The sequence below is a fragment of the Leuciscus leuciscus genome (genome assembly GCF_965113295.1).
Source record: "Leuciscus leuciscus genome assembly, chromosome: 6".
Taxonomy (NCBI): domain Eukaryota; kingdom Metazoa; phylum Chordata; class Actinopteri; order Cypriniformes; family Leuciscidae; genus Leuciscus; species Leuciscus leuciscus.
Window position 1 is genome coordinate 4,293,183 of NC_138730.1, and position 15,309 is coordinate 4,308,491.

Consider the following 15,309-nt stretch of genomic DNA (forward strand, 5'->3'; position numbering starts at 1 on the left):
AAATTTAAAGAATTTTCTGTAGTAATTAAAGCTATTCCCTCTGGGCTTATTAATTTAATGTGCAGCCACCTGACTTATTATAAAGTTGAAAATAAAGATTACGATCTCCTTATAAATGGTAAATATATTTTTGATAAAAAATGTACTAACAAAGATATAAGACAAGTATTTAACGAACAAAAGAGAGTTACTCCAAGAGGGAAATTTTACTGGAATTCCATTTTAAGAGATGTTAATTGGAGAAAAGCATGGCTGCTCCCTTACAAATTTTGTATTTCTAACAAAGTAAGAGAAATTCTTTTTTTCTTTTTATTTAATCATCTTTGGAGTTTGTTATCCATGCCTGTTTTTTTTTGTAATGTTATTTACATGTTCTAAAAAAAATAAAAAATAAAAAAATAAAAATAACACAGAGATCGCTGTAATATGCAGATACAGACGTTTTGAAGACAATAAAAATTATTGCAATTAAAAAAATAAAAAAAATAATAAAAAAAATCCTGAATAAAAAACAAAAACAAAACAGCATACACTCGATTTCCTCCATTGTCCTGTGTGTGTGGGTAGCGTAGAAGAAGTCACGGCAGTTTTCCTGCGGCGTCGCTATGACGACCAGGTACTATTGGGGAGGTACTATCTGCAATGGAAAACGGAGCGAAAAGCGAGCCGAGGCGAGGCGAGTCGAGCTGGTACTGGTAATGGAAAAGCGCCATAATTGTTGTTTTTAACCATATGCGAGCTTGGTTGTATTTCAAAAAGCAAGGTGAACCCAGAGGATATATTTGCGTTCTCATGCCGGCAAAACATTTAGATGCATTTCATAAAAAATAAAAAAAACCCTCTAAAATACTGTCTAATAAACAAATCCTAGATAACGAGAATTGTCTATCGCACACCCCTAAAGTATATTTCCTTTCAATATTGTACTTTATTTGCTATGGTATTTGTACAAAGAAAATTTAGAAAATGACTTTGTTGTAGTTTGGGTGGAATTGGAAGTTTAGCTGCTTCTGCTGTTAAAACATGAAAAATAAACATAAATCAGTAGATTAAATGTAACATTGGCAGTTCTTTGCAGTGTGTGCATAAGGCAAGTCAATACTCTGATCATATATTACTTCAAAGCACATTTTTTCCAGTCCAAACAATCTTAATTGCTATTATGATTGTATTGAATAATTTATATAATTTAGGGCTTAATGTGAAAATTATTTTTATTTAGATCTCCATAATTCTTATGTTATAAAAATATTACACCTTTGTCTGGCCTTTTTCTTTCAGTTGTTGCCTTGAGGCGAGCAAAGGGTTCATCTAAATGGTATTCAAAATGTAAATTACTTTAATGCTGAAGCTGAATTTAGTAATTTACTCATTTGTAAGTTACAGATGTACCTTGACGTTTTCTCTTTGTGGTTGGTGTCCAGTGATCTCTTCCCCACTCATCTTAAAAAAAAAAAAAGGTATACTTCATTTACTTATTGAAATGAATGTAAAATCGGTTTCATTTTAAGACATTTCTGGGCTTGTAATGTTCTCATACCATCGCTGCTGTCTTCAAATCTGCAGGGTTTTTTGTTGGCCTCTTAAAGCAATTATCATTATCACTTTCGACAGAGGAATTGTTTTCAGCATTTTTACTCCGTTTTACTGCCTTCTCAAAATCACCTAGGGATGAAATGTTAATGGAATTTGGAAATCAAAATGTCATAATTTATTCAGTTATAATCTAAAAATATCCAGCCATATATTGAACTTTACCAGTTCTGGAAAAAACACGTATTTTTCGTGTGATCCAGTTTTCCTCATCAGGGAGTTCTTCTTTTTTTGCCCGTTTTGTCTGATTGGTCGGGGGCCAATAACTATATTGTTGCTGAAATTTGTACAGAAAGTCAGAAGCTAGCTTTTACCTCATTGGGTCAATTTAAACTGCAGGATTATATTATTGATGTGGGTTGGACTTGTGAAAGGTTATACCCCATCTTCTTCAGGTCCAACACTCCGCTACAATTCCAACAGATGATTCGTCTGTAAATCCTACAATATAGTACATGCTAAGGAAAACAAAAGCAATGTTAATTTATTGAAAATGTAATTTATTCCACATTTCTCCTAGAATATTTGTACATTAAGATATAAAATATCTCACATTAAACAGTCACAAATTCACTGTTGATGCAAGATGGCCATGAATGTTACAGTGTCTCCATAATTGATTCTGATTGCTCTCTTTTCCACTTGTTTTCTGGGGATCCATCTCATTGATGTTTGTTTTTTGTCGTATTTGTAGACTCCCACAAGAAAAGAGTGGCATGGCTCAGTGAACAGTGGTACAGGATTATGATAAACCCTGCAAAGGACTTTTCCATCCTTCTCCATTTCATCAGTAATCTCACAGCCATTCTCATGCAGCAAGAATGCTTTGTCCCTGGCACTCGCTGTTTCTCGCTCTTTGGGTTTTTTAAGAGGAGATGGCTGCCTTTCCTCTATTCTCTTGGCGATCTGACTCAAAGGGTGTTTTCCACTTCGTACCATCCTCTTCATTGTATACAGGTATGATTCGAATTTGAATGCACTGCATTTGTCAAGCCCATGAAATTGCAAAGCATCATCAGTGATGTGGAGCATAGAGTGGACATTGTACACAATAAACTCCTGACCATAGAGCTCTCGTCCTCTACAGACAAAGAAATGCAGCAGGTTTCTTGCATACTCTGAATGCCTCTGGACAAGTGTTGGTGACACTAACAAGGACATGGCAACGCTGAAAGTCAGAAAATGTTGATTCATGTCATCACCAAGAATTCCTTTCAGCACCAGCTTGCCTGTGTAAAGCATGAATTGGTGAAATTCTGTAGCCTTCCACCTCTCCACCTCATCAAGACTTCGAGGCATGCGACTGCATATCGATGGAATTTCACTTCTGAGTTGAAGAAGCCTAGTCGTTACCATTTGCTTTTGAGTGTTGGAGAGCCTTACTCCTCTCGCACCACTTGTCCAACTGTGCAGCAACTTTTTCATTACCCCCAGGCATGACTGATGCATATAATCAATGGGGAAGCCTTTGATCATATCATTGGAAAGCTGGACCAGTGGTGTGCTGCCTTTGTGATGCTGGGGCATTTTGTCAACTAACTCACTCTCATTTTAGAAGAACACGTTGTTAACGAATCTAATTGTATATTGTTTTATTGTGTAATAAGTGGAATACATCAAATTGTCTTAACTGCGTCTGCAAGCTTAAAGTGATTCTCAATTAGCGGGTATGGGTGGAATATATGATTTAATATGAATGACGTGCATCAAAATCTTTTGTTTATTTGTGATAATCTTAGCACTTTATTATTATTGTCTAACCTGTATTATGACTGATATTTGACAAATTGCTTTGTTCATTTTTTTGTAAGTTTTGGACAAAAGTGTCTTCTAAATATGTAGCCTAAAATGTAATAATAATAATAATTATTATTATTATTATAATTATTATTATTATTTGAGTTATAAATGAACTATAAACGTGTTCACTTAGTAATACAGTAATATGTTTGTCATCAAATAATTTATCAGTGCTTTATTATTATAGGCTATAACAGAGCCCGTCTACGGAGAGCCTGCCCACTCCCTAATAAGTCCTATTGTACCGAATTTTGGTTGTAGTTCCACCAGAGTTCCACTGGGGGGCGCTCGCCATGAGTGCAAAATGAATGGGAGTCAATGGGGCTAGACGGCTAAATTTGTCTCTTTCACCCGATTGCCGTTGAGAAATCTCAGATTTGATTGTAGGTTTTGCAAGTTCAACATAGGTTATAGGTCGAAAGTTGAATGAACGAGTACTTATGTTCTTTCGATTTCTTACAGGTTGAGTTGTTGTTGCCCATAACACGCTAGCATTCTGCTAATGAACGCTGATTGGTCAGTGAAGGACTGATTACGACCAGAGATACAGCTTGATGGCATCGTGGCATCCGAAGCGGGACCAGAAACAAACAAAACAAAAACTCTTCTAGCACGTGTATTTCCCTGTGTCAGCTGTGTTGTCGATGCCTCGAGAGAAAAGAAAGTGCAGAGCGCGAAAGCACCAAAGTGACTGAAGGATCGCCGTAAAGCAGTATCTCTGGTCGTACGATGTGTATGACGTCATTGACACTTTAAAATACTTTTTAAAGCAAATAAGTGACTCAAAAAAATCTAACACCCAGCAATGTGTAATTTCTTTGCATCCCCTTTCGAAAACAACATTCAAATTACTCGACAAAAAATTATATCCTGAGAAAAGTGGATTTTGAGAGCAATATCTCCATAGACCTCCATTCATTCTGCACTCGTCCTGTGAGCGCCCTCATATGGAATCAGAGTGGAACTGCAACCAGTTCAGAAGCCGGAAGTTTACTGAGAGTGAAACTTCTCGCCATATTAGACATTCTCTGGCTATAACTTAACCTTTTACAGTTTTGGATAAAATAGGCCTACATTTTTTGCATAATTTTTGCTTAAAAATAAAGCATTCATCAATTATTTTATGATAAACATATTACTGTCTTAAGTGAACTCATTTATAGTTATTAACTCAAATAATACTACAACTACTACTACTACTACTACTAATAATAATAATAATGATTATTATTATTATTATTATTATTACATTTTAGGCTACATATTTAGAAGACGCTTTTGTCCAAAACTTACAAAAAAATGAACAAAGCAATTCGTCAAATATCAGTCATAATACAGGTTAGAAAATAATAATAAAGTTGCTAAGATTATTACAAATAAACAAAAGATTTTGATGCAAGTCATTAAATCATATATTCCACCCATATCCACTACAACTGAGAATCACTTTAAGCTTGCAGACGTATGTCAATTTGATGTATTCCACTTAATATTCAATAAAACAATATACAGTAAGATTCGTTAACAACGTGTTCTTCTAAAATGAGAGTGAGCCACAAATCCGTGAGTACAGTTTACAAACCTGTGGGAATGGATTGTGAAAGCGTGGGCACGGTTTATGAATTTGTGGGTACAGATTGCAAAAACTGAAGGCACGGTTTACAAATCTAAGAGCGCGGATTAGAAACTCGTGGGTACGGTTTATTAATCTGTGGGCACGATTTGTTAAACCGAGGGAACAGTTTGAGAATTCGTGAGTACGGTTTATAAACTGAGAGGACGGATTGCAAAACCGTCGCCACGGATTGTTTTTTTTCTCCCACTGGTGACTTCCCGGGCTCCGTACTATACAGTATGAACCCCCCCTAGACCTGTTTCTGTTTCCTCAGCCATGTCAGCTAGCCTCAGACTATGTACATGCTATGGCTGCTCTGCTAGTGTCGGTTAGCAACAGAGTAGCTTACCATGCCAGTGACGTAGCGGAATGTTGAAATCCAACATGGCGGCGCCCGTGTAACAACAACAACAACATTTTCAACATACCATTTTATCCCTTTTAACAAATTCTGCCATTTTAATAATTGTACCAATGAGAATAAATAAAATACATCTGTTATATCACCTTTACTCAAGTTTTCAGTTAAGTTCATCTTTAAAGGAACAAGCTCACACCAAGCGCAAAACAGCGGTATTTGGAGAAGATATAACATGAGATATAATTAATCTTGTGTAGACCTAACGGGCGATCTTTGGTCTTGTGAATCTATCATTTGTTCCCTTGCCAAACTGAGGGCTAAGTGAAATTTCATAACTTTATATTTAACGTTAGGCTATTTAACTTTACCGTTGTTGTAACGTTAGACTAGAGCGCTGACTTTGTATGTTTGACTGAATTGTTTGCTTTATTTCTTATTGTATAGCTTCTTGTACTTTTTACTTATAGGCTACTTTTATAATGGCTATTATTGATAAAACTGAAATTTAACAAAAAGAGACAGGGTTTAGTTTTGTAATTTTTTTTATTTTATTACAGTGAAGATGATCAGAGTACAAGTGCACATATTGCCTGAACCATATTCATAAGTTTAATATTTTTAAAATGTAAACGAAAAGAGGCAGGGTTGTGTTAAAAAACTGTTTTGTTATAAATAGGCTAACGTTACATGTAGTGAATATAATCAATACGCGTTGCCTGAACCACATTTGCATGGCTATAATGTTTGAGATTTCTTTAAATGGAAACGAAAAGAGGCAGTCTGGTGTTTCATAACATATTTCGTTTTATTGTTGCCTAAAATATACATACAGACTACGTTTACATGCAGCCAATAACCCGTTCAAAACCGGAATATTAGCAATAACCCGGTCGCGCACGGCCATGTAAACACCGGCAAAAACCCGGATATGCTCATATCCCGGTTTTTAAAAACCCGGATATGATCCCTGGGGTACCCCTTTTCTAACCCGAATATTTGGTCATGTAAACGCGTGTCGGCATATCCCCATCAAAAGGAACATTGATTTGTGTTCTGCGCATGTTCTATTCGCAAGGAATCTTGGTCTTTTGAGTAGAGACGGCGCATACAAAAACCCGCGTGCAGTATACCGGAAGTAAACAAGAAGTAGAGGTAAACATGGCGAGACGCAGCACAGCACCACACTTTTGGAGCGAGGAGGAAAGCGCAATCAAAGGCGATCGCTATCTGCCCCGAACTATTCATTATCCGCGTGCTGCTGCTGCTGCTGTTGTCTTTGGATACAGGAAGAAAAATCGGAAATGATGCATATTGCGTCTTAAGGTTGTCCGTACGTCCAGATGCTAACCGTGCGTCGCCGTTTACATCGGGATATTGCCAATTGATTACAAATTCCATGTATACCGGAGTAACTCTCTCTGCTCACGCATGTAAACGGGTTATTCCGAATGTTTCAGAAACCCAAATTGTGACCATAACCCGAATATTGACAGCTTGTAAACGTAGTCACAGAGATAACCGTAGTAGCAGAGCGAGCTGAGTGACACTCTGAAGAATGCGCTGTTCCATCAGCAGAATAACTGGACTCGCGTCCTCGGGAGTCATTCTCCTGAGCTGGACTTGGCATTGAAGTCGGAACTTTGCGTAGCAGCTACTTGCTATTGAGAAATGCCTAATGTCGGCCATGGCTTCCTGTGACAAACACTGGAGCAGTTTTTACTTCCAGGCATGGTAAAACAGTGCGGAATTGCAAGAACCTCCTCTACTACCGAGTTAACAACACATGTAAACAATCATGTTTTTCCGCCGGAATCCTGCCAACATGGCGGAGAGGGTGAGGATCCCGCGAGATACCGTGATATCGAGGGGAGGGGCTCTATACCATGACGACAACTCCTCACTCTCAATAGAAAGCGCTATGCGGAAGTAAAGACGCTGGCTGAGATTTCTACGTCAGCAGTGTTTGTGCATAGAGCGTATTTGATTAAAAATAAATAAATAAATAAAAATAGAGATCAACTATACTTGACTTAACTTATCTCTAACAAAGTAGAAGCCAAAGGGTTTTCCAGCAAATCATAATTTTTGTGTGTGTGTGTGTGTCATGGATTAATAATAAAAAAAGGGTTAAAAAAGGATCATTTTAAAATAACAGTAAAATGTTCTCATAGCAGTTTGTGCGGATTTGTCATTCATTTACTCACTCATAAATGAATTTATCAATACTGATAGGCTATTGTTATTTATAAAAAAATGTCAAAATGTAAGACAAATTAAATATTTATTCTTTTTTTTTTTTATAGAATATCAGAGTCAAGCAGTTTATAAGATGACACTGCCTTACAGGTGAATGTGATTCAACAAATATGTTTCTGGATAAACATCTTTATTGCTTACAACCAGGGATTGGTGCTGGTTATTTACCTGTCATTTCCCTCTTTAAGGATAAGTTGTGTGTAGGGTTAGGGTTTCTGGACACTCTACCAACATGTACAACATAAGTTAACTAACTGTAAGAGCTAGAGCACACACACACACACACACACACACACACACACACACACACACACACTGCTTACTGTGCCATAAGGCTTACACCCTGGTTAGCCAGTGCAAAATGTTGCTCCATTCTCGTCTGTCATGTACTGACGGAGCCCAGTAAGCCTGCAGGCTGCTCTCACAACGATGCCCCGTCACCGACATGATCTGGCGAGTTTCCAGCCCGGCGTCAGAAAGACGACCGACAGCTGTGCTCCGGAGGCTGTGGTTGGTGTAAACCCGCGACAGACCTACCTGAAAGAAACAAGAATAAACAGGCTATATTAGTGAGGACAGAAGAGGGGTTATACGGCTACATTATTATTAGAATGTAGCTAGTGTACAGACCTCCTCGCTGATTTTTTTCAGCATGTTCCCCAGGTAGTGGACACCCATTGGCTCCCTGGAGTACCACACATCAGATGCCACAGTGATGGAGCGCTTCGGGTGGAGATAAAACGATTTTGCATCTGGTGGACACTTGGAGATGTAACTTTTAAAACTTTTTACTGGACACAGAGGATCCCCGGGCCTGGCGAACATGAAGCCTCGTAGGTTTTCCTTGTGCGGGTCGTTCGGATCTTTATGGTTTTTTGTCTGAGGATTATGAGCTAAACTGATGTATTCAACGCCATGCTCGTCTCTTTGGATTACGAAAGATGTCATGGTCAGCTCTCGGCTCCCCTCCCTGCCACGCCGAGCAAAACACAGCTGGATGTCAAACCACACCTTTCTGACGAGGCCGAGGGGCGTATCGGGAGACAGCGCAGATGAACATCTGATTGTCTGAAGATCCTTGATGCGAGGATGGTGGAAGCTGGTGTCCTTCCCACTCTTTCTATAACGCTTCAGTATCGCCTTAAAAACCGCATTACTGGTCTTGAACACAGTGTCACTAATGATGTTGACATCACTTAAATGGCGGTTAATACCGGCTCTCAGACTCCTCAAACTGGCAACACTGTATTCTCCTCCTTCTTTGGTCGACTGAACAGACGCATAAAACAGTCGCAAAACGTCGTTGAGAGTAGCAGCAGTGTAGCTTTTAAAGTTGATGTCCATGTTTTTGTCAGCCAGGAAGTCTCTTAACGTTTTAACTGCCCATTTCGTGCTTTTCTTTGTGTTCATCTCGTCCTTGTCATCCTCTAATTCGTTCAATTCTTCCGGTGTCACCTCCTTGTGTCGCTTCTCCTTTTTCTTTTCATATTCTATTCTATTCTCTCTTTTTCTTGTGCTGCATCCCAGTCTTCAAAGTTGTCAAACTCACCATATATATTAAAAGAAATGATAAAATCACTCATGTTTTGTCTGTTTTGCTGTTGCGATGAGTCAACTGAAATAACGTTAAGTCTCCGTTGCCATGGTTACCATTTAGTGTTTGAGCCAGCGCAATCATTTAGAACTGTCATCAGACAAATTGACGGGACGCCTTTCCTAGGTGTACATTATCACTTTTTAACGGACACCCTGCAGCCAATCAGAATCGAGTATTCACCCAGACCATGGTATAAAAATTAAATAAACAGTGCTTTGTTTTCAGCTACAGGTGTATTTAACAGTAGCATTGAAGAAAGTAATTAAATGAACAAATAATGAAAATAAAACAAAACATAGACTTCACTGTATAAATTATAAATTGATACTTATTAAAGCTACTATTAAAGTTATCAGTCAAGAGCAGTGAGTGATTTTCTCTTTGCATTTTGTTGTTTTATTAACAATAAAGGGATAGTTCTCCTAAAAATTCAAATTGTCATAATTTACTCTCTCAAGTTGTTTTAAACTCGAATAAGTTTCTTTCTTCTGTTGAAAATAAAAGTTATTTGGAAGAATGTGACTTCCATAGTATATGTTTCTCCTATGGAAGTCAATGGGGACCAGCTACTGTTTGTATAGCCACATTCTTCAAAATATTAATATTAGAAAAATATTAGAAAATATTAGAAGGAAATTAATACAGGCTTGGAACAACATTATAGTGCGTAAATAATGAGATCATTTTTATTTTTGGGTGAACTATCCCTTTAAGGACAAACGGCAGCGTGTTTACTATTACTACTGTCTCTTTAAGAGCTGCACTCGACGCGTCTTTTATACACGCATTTGACAAGCAGATTTTCTCTCAATTTTCTCAAGTTTGCTTTCACTTTAGACATCACCGACTTTGTTTATGTAAACCTTGTGTGTATTTGACAGTATTAGCACAATAAGACTCGAAAGATAACTTAGACCAGTATCCAGGCGCTGGTAGACAGGCTTTTAGTGCATGTGAGCTTCACATGTACGCGCTGAGAAACGCACACGTTAGAACAGCGCATCAGCACGCGAATTAAATGTTTAACCGACAAGGCATTAAAGCACATGCAAATTATGAACTTTTGTGAACTGTAGTGTCCCGTTCCGCTGCGTTAACATTTGATCTGAATATACGTCGCGTTGTTCAGTATGTTGGGACAGAGGCGCCAGAACAGCAACTGAGAATGCGCGATACTACGATATTTCTTCAAAAGCAGATCGTGGAGACATTTTAATCGTCATATCGCACACCCCTATTCTGAAGATCTCAAATTCAACTCCAATGGCTACCGACTTTGACATCTTCTCCCCAGTATAATTTCCTGATCCCAGAAGTGTTCCCTTGGATTAATGGGCTAAACATTGCACAGGCTTACTTTTAAACAGTATGGAAGCTGTTGCAGCTCTCTTTGCGTATAGATTTAGACTGAATGTCAAACAATATCCTGTATGTTTAATGGCCAGGTCCCCCAAATACACCAGTGTATAGTGTATGAGTGAAGTTTACACATTGTTTATTTCCTTTGATAGTTTGTACAAACATCCCAAAATGTATCCATTTAGAACATTTTACTTCAGTGTAGTATATTGTTTAATTTGATCCGTTTTACTGTTCTCTTTTGTTCTCTTTTACTGAACTCTTCTTTGAAACAGAGCGGAAACATCACAGCAGACAGCTTCCGGAAAAGCTTCTTGGAGTGGGAAGCTGTCCGATTCGAAGTGGACAAATTATGCCAGGAGGACCACTTTGACTGCCCAGCGTGCAGCCCAGACATGCTTGCAGTATCCGTTGATGGAAACCGTAAGCACTACAGATTCAAGAGTGCAGCAAGGTACTGTGTGTGCATTGACGGTCCATTACTTTGAAAGTAACTGCTGTGAATTCAAAATCATATGAATATTTAAAGTTAATATGTATCTCTTTTATTTAGATCGGAGGAAAAAGCCATCTTTGATGGCGTGTTCATCGCGAATGATGATGACGTTGCAAAATTCGTGGACTGATACCTCAACCAGTCATGTAAACTTGCACAACTTCACTATATTTACCTATAAAACACCATGTCCTACAGAGGACTTTGTTTGAACAAGTTTGGACTGTTAACCATCTTCCATGTTTTAGGTCTCTGGAAGAGGTGTCTGTGGAGGGCAATGGTCAGCGGCGCGTGAAACGTCTCAGAAGTCCTCAGGAAAAACAGACGAGGAGGGCCTGGAACTCGCTGTATGTCGTCATGGGGTTCTCCTTCGTGCTGAGGCCTCAATATGTTCAGGGGGGAGATTTTTGCCTACCCCCTGTACCTACAAAAGCAAATGGCCTGTAAGCCAGTTACATTTTTTGCAATGGATGTGGCATGCAAATACTGGCCTTACCTCCAGAGAGTGACAGAGAAATGCCCTGAGCTTCAGGATCTCCTCACCATGAGGCCATTTCTTTCTGTTTTTCATGCCAAAGCTCATGATTTCAAATGTGAGGTAAGAAAAAATGATTGTCCATGACATTTTCTTTCCCTGAAATCCTGCATAAGATTGTTGCCACTTAGGTTTTCTTTTTTTGTTTTCTTTTTTAAAGGTAAAATGGAGTGGAGCATATCAGGAGGGGGCTGGTTCGACTCTTGGGGAAGAGGTGGAGCAGTGCAACGCCTTCCTCTCGAGGATTGCTGTTACGACAAAGCACATGTCAAAAGCAGATAGGTAACCAGTAAATTTTGATCCTGATGACAATGGTGAGCCACTTTGAGCTCATGCATATATGCTGACTCTGAAAATATAAAGCTCAGAATATTCAACATAAATGGATGGATCGATTACAATACCATCATCCTATTTTATTTGACGTGAGGATAATAAGGAAGGGCAGTGCAATATAAAAAATACACATCAGAGTACCATTCACCTACTATCCTGCCATAGTGCTCTATGCCATTTGACTACTGTCCTGCGCCACTGTTTCATGCTATTTCTTCACTATCCTGTGCTATTTACCTAACCCTTTCATGGGACAGTAATCAAATGGCACAAGACAGCAGATTAATAGTTCCATAGTACTGTAAGTTATTATCTCTGAAAAGTTTGTGATTCAAGTCTGCACAGTCTCTTCTCCTACTGCTACTGGAAAGAAAGGTGATAATCTCATATTTTTTTTTATTTTTGCAGGACGCATAGACATGCTGACGATCATGGCCATGTGCTGGAACCAACAAAAGTTTGACAACTTGGCTTCTACCCTTGCCCGCCGATATCGGAAGGTAAGACACCAGTTTTCCCTTATGCAAAATGCATAGCGATATTGTAAAATAAAATATTAAATGTTCATACCATATATTTTGATAGTCCACGTATATACGAATATACTGTATATTTAATTAGTGTTGTATGTGGTTTTCTAATAGTGAAGGTACTTCACAATCCTTATCAACAGTTGTCAAAGTTGTAGGCGTTTCCCTCATTGTCATTTATGTTTGAAGGCCAAAATAGCCCTGCAATGCCAGCTGCATAACCTGGAGGCCATGAAAACGGTAATGGACATCTCAGACAGTCAACTGGAGAGGTGGATCTTTGATGTCAATGAGTGGGCAGAAGGTAGGATATACTGTTTTATACTGTTTGATATGGTGCTTGATGTATCACTTCTGACTAAGCTTGGCTGCAATTCCAAAGAGGCTCATTGTAATCATAGTCAAAGAGCACATACTCTGATTGCTGATGACGTGTGGACAAGATTATCCCCATGGGGACAATAAAGAACCTAACTATACTCAAACTTAGCTACAAGTGTAGCCTCTCAGTTACAGAGAAATATGAAAAGATTGTTGAGGCTTTATTTTGCTCATACACCAAAAATATTTTTTCATGGAATCAAGAAGCATATTTCTTATCTCTTCATTTCTTCCTCTCAGCAACAACATCCCCAAATGATTCTGATGTTGCCGCTGTTGCCAGCCGAATAGAGGAGCTGGTGGCAAGTGTTAAGAGGAGGTCCCAGCGTCTTTATAAGGACAGTGACGGATGCAAAGGACGTGCCCGAATCCGCCGAAAGATCAGGGAGGAAAAAAAAATCTTCAATTCTGTAGTGGAGAAGTATAACACCTTGGTTCCTAATGCAGAAAAACTGACATTGGACACCATTCTATCTGACGAGATTGTTTGGCCATGGCAGCTTACACACGGTGGTATGTACACAATTCCATTGACTTTGTGAAATAGTCACATAGTAGGACAAAATCTGTCATGCCTCGATTGTAACCCCAGAAAATATTGAAATACTAATCTTAATTACAACCGACTTATGTTTCATCTATGTATTTCAGACTCTGTAGATCTAAGGACAAAGAGGAAGGCGTTCGACATTGTGATGGCAGTAAGGAGACTTGAGGAGGAGAAGAGGATTCTTATTGCTGAGATGAACAAACATTGGAAGTCTCTTTGCACCCGTGCAGAAACCCTGAAGCAGATGTCATCCCAGCTTTCTAATGTGACATCAGGTATGTATTTGTTATACTTGGCATACATTACAATGTTTCTGAATGTTTCTGATTAATAAAGGCTCAATGTGTTTTAACGTAAGGTGAGACGTGGGGTCTGCTTCAAGATGGTATCCGAGGTCTACAGAGCTTGACGATGAAGAACAAGGAAGCAAGCAACAGCCTGGCAAAGCATGCAAAGAAATGTTATGTTCAAGTTCTGACTGAAACCGAAATTAACTTTGATAGTGATTCTGAGGAGTACCATACCAGCAGTGACTCTGAGCAAGACTAAACATGGCCAGAGTCCTTTTTTATGCTGATGTGTGCTGGGGAGGCAGCATTAAGAAGAGGGCCGCTGGGACAGGTTGGTAAGGAAAGCTGGCTCTGTGTTTGGCATGGAGCTGAGGTTAATCATTTAACAAACTGAGGATAATTTGCAGTAGCAGTCTTCTGTCATGCTCAACAACGAGGAGGTCATTTGTCCCCAGGGCAAACCAGCAACTCAATGTCACAGAAAAGGTTAGGGGAGAAATGGACTTTTCAGCATGAGTCTCACCCTGCGCCAACCATCACATCACTTTGTCTATTGTCTAGTATCCACTATCCATTTCACTGTCTTACAGGCTACATTAGCCCCTCTACACATTCTGGGCTGTGGTCCCAACATTTACCCCTGTTGGCTTGTATAATCTTTTTTCTTTTTTATAAATATATTTAAGTTTCTGTTGTTCTATTTATTTGATCTTCTTTGTATTGTTTTTGTTAAGCAATACTATTACACTCTTTTTTTCCATAGTCATATTAAACATGCACAGCTTTGCACTGATTAAATCCCTGCAATGTTTACTTTTGCACTACCACCACTGCAAATCACTCCATAGCGGCCCATCATGTATCACAGGGTCAGTCCCTACCAGGCCTTTGTAATCACTTGACATGCTCTTCACTTTTTGCATTTGTGATTTTTGTTATGTGTCTGAGCTATGTGTGTTGTTTTTGTGGTTGTATAAGCTAATAAATGCCTAAAATGTGGTGTGTCGTCTTAAGTACAGTGTTTATACTAGGGGGAAGAAGACATTTCATCATGACAGTTTCCTCCATCTCCTAGATACATCTTACATGGATACACAGATAACATTTATTCATGAGATCATATGGTTTATATGTATTTCTTTTAATGTTATTATATGTCTTATTGCCAGGGAAGCTGGATTGCTTTGTTTATTGATATTTTTTAAAACTATAATGCTACATTTATCAACATTTATTTAGATGTTATCATGGTATTCATTACATTATTTTAATAATGTCATTTCAGTATTATTATTGGTGAAACATTACAGTATGCTGTAAGACAGAACACTACAAAGTGGGCTGAGCGGGTCACATATGAATCCCATAGCCCTCAATGCAGGTCAGGGGGTCTTTAACGCCAGTATAGCTTCAATGTACATATTTAATCAGTGGTTTTGTCACCAGCAACAACACTTTGCTCAGTTTTGAACTTTTCGAGTGTAGTTGAAGCCCATTCACAGCAAACAGCAGAAAAACAGAGTCGTCGAACAAGTCCACCCACCCAGCCCGGAAGAACTACAAGTAACACTAGCTTTGTAACTGTGTTCTGTGGGTGTCTCTAGTTGAAG

At 38.7% G+C, this 15,309-nt stretch overlaps 3 protein-coding genes across 4 annotated transcripts in view; 1 reads left to right on the forward strand and 2 right to left on the reverse strand.

Annotated features, from left to right (window-relative positions):
• Positions 1 to 15,309, reverse strand: part of LOC309501907 (uncharacterized protein) — a 427,051-nt gene that overhangs the window by 77,219 nt on the left and 334,523 nt on the right. The gene's annotated exons all lie outside the window — the stretch shown is intronic.
• On the reverse strand, positions 7,775 to 9,116 carry LOC309501986 (zinc finger MYM-type protein 3-like). Its single transcript, XM_082174293.1, has 2 exons — positions 8,256 to 9,116; positions 7,775 to 8,162 (listed from the first exon to the last, which is right to left on the reverse strand). The coding sequence occupies exons 1-2, from the start codon at positions 9,033 to 9,035 to the stop codon at positions 7,962 to 7,964; spliced, it is 981 nt and encodes a 326-aa protein (XP_082030419.1). The 5' UTR covers positions 9,036 to 9,116; the 3' UTR covers positions 7,775 to 7,961.
• LOC309502001 (uncharacterized protein) lies at positions 9,486 to 14,692 on the forward strand. 2 transcript variants are annotated; one of them, XM_082174320.1, is made up of 10 exons: positions 9,487 to 10,588; positions 10,857 to 11,035; positions 11,135 to 11,223; positions 11,326 to 11,675; positions 11,773 to 11,894; positions 12,357 to 12,448; positions 12,668 to 12,782; positions 13,100 to 13,372; positions 13,511 to 13,684; positions 13,768 to 14,692. In XM_082174320.1, exons 6-10 carry the CDS (start codon positions 12,368 to 12,370, stop codon positions 13,956 to 13,958), a joined length of 834 nt encoding a protein of 277 aa, XP_082030446.1. In that variant the 5' UTR covers positions 9,487 to 10,588; positions 10,857 to 11,035; positions 11,135 to 11,223; positions 11,326 to 11,675; positions 11,773 to 11,894; positions 12,357 to 12,367; the 3' UTR covers positions 13,959 to 14,692. The 2 variants fall into 2 exon arrangements, with proteins under 2 accessions (XP_082030445.1, XP_082030446.1); XM_082174319.1 differs by having other exon boundaries at positions 9,486 to 11,035.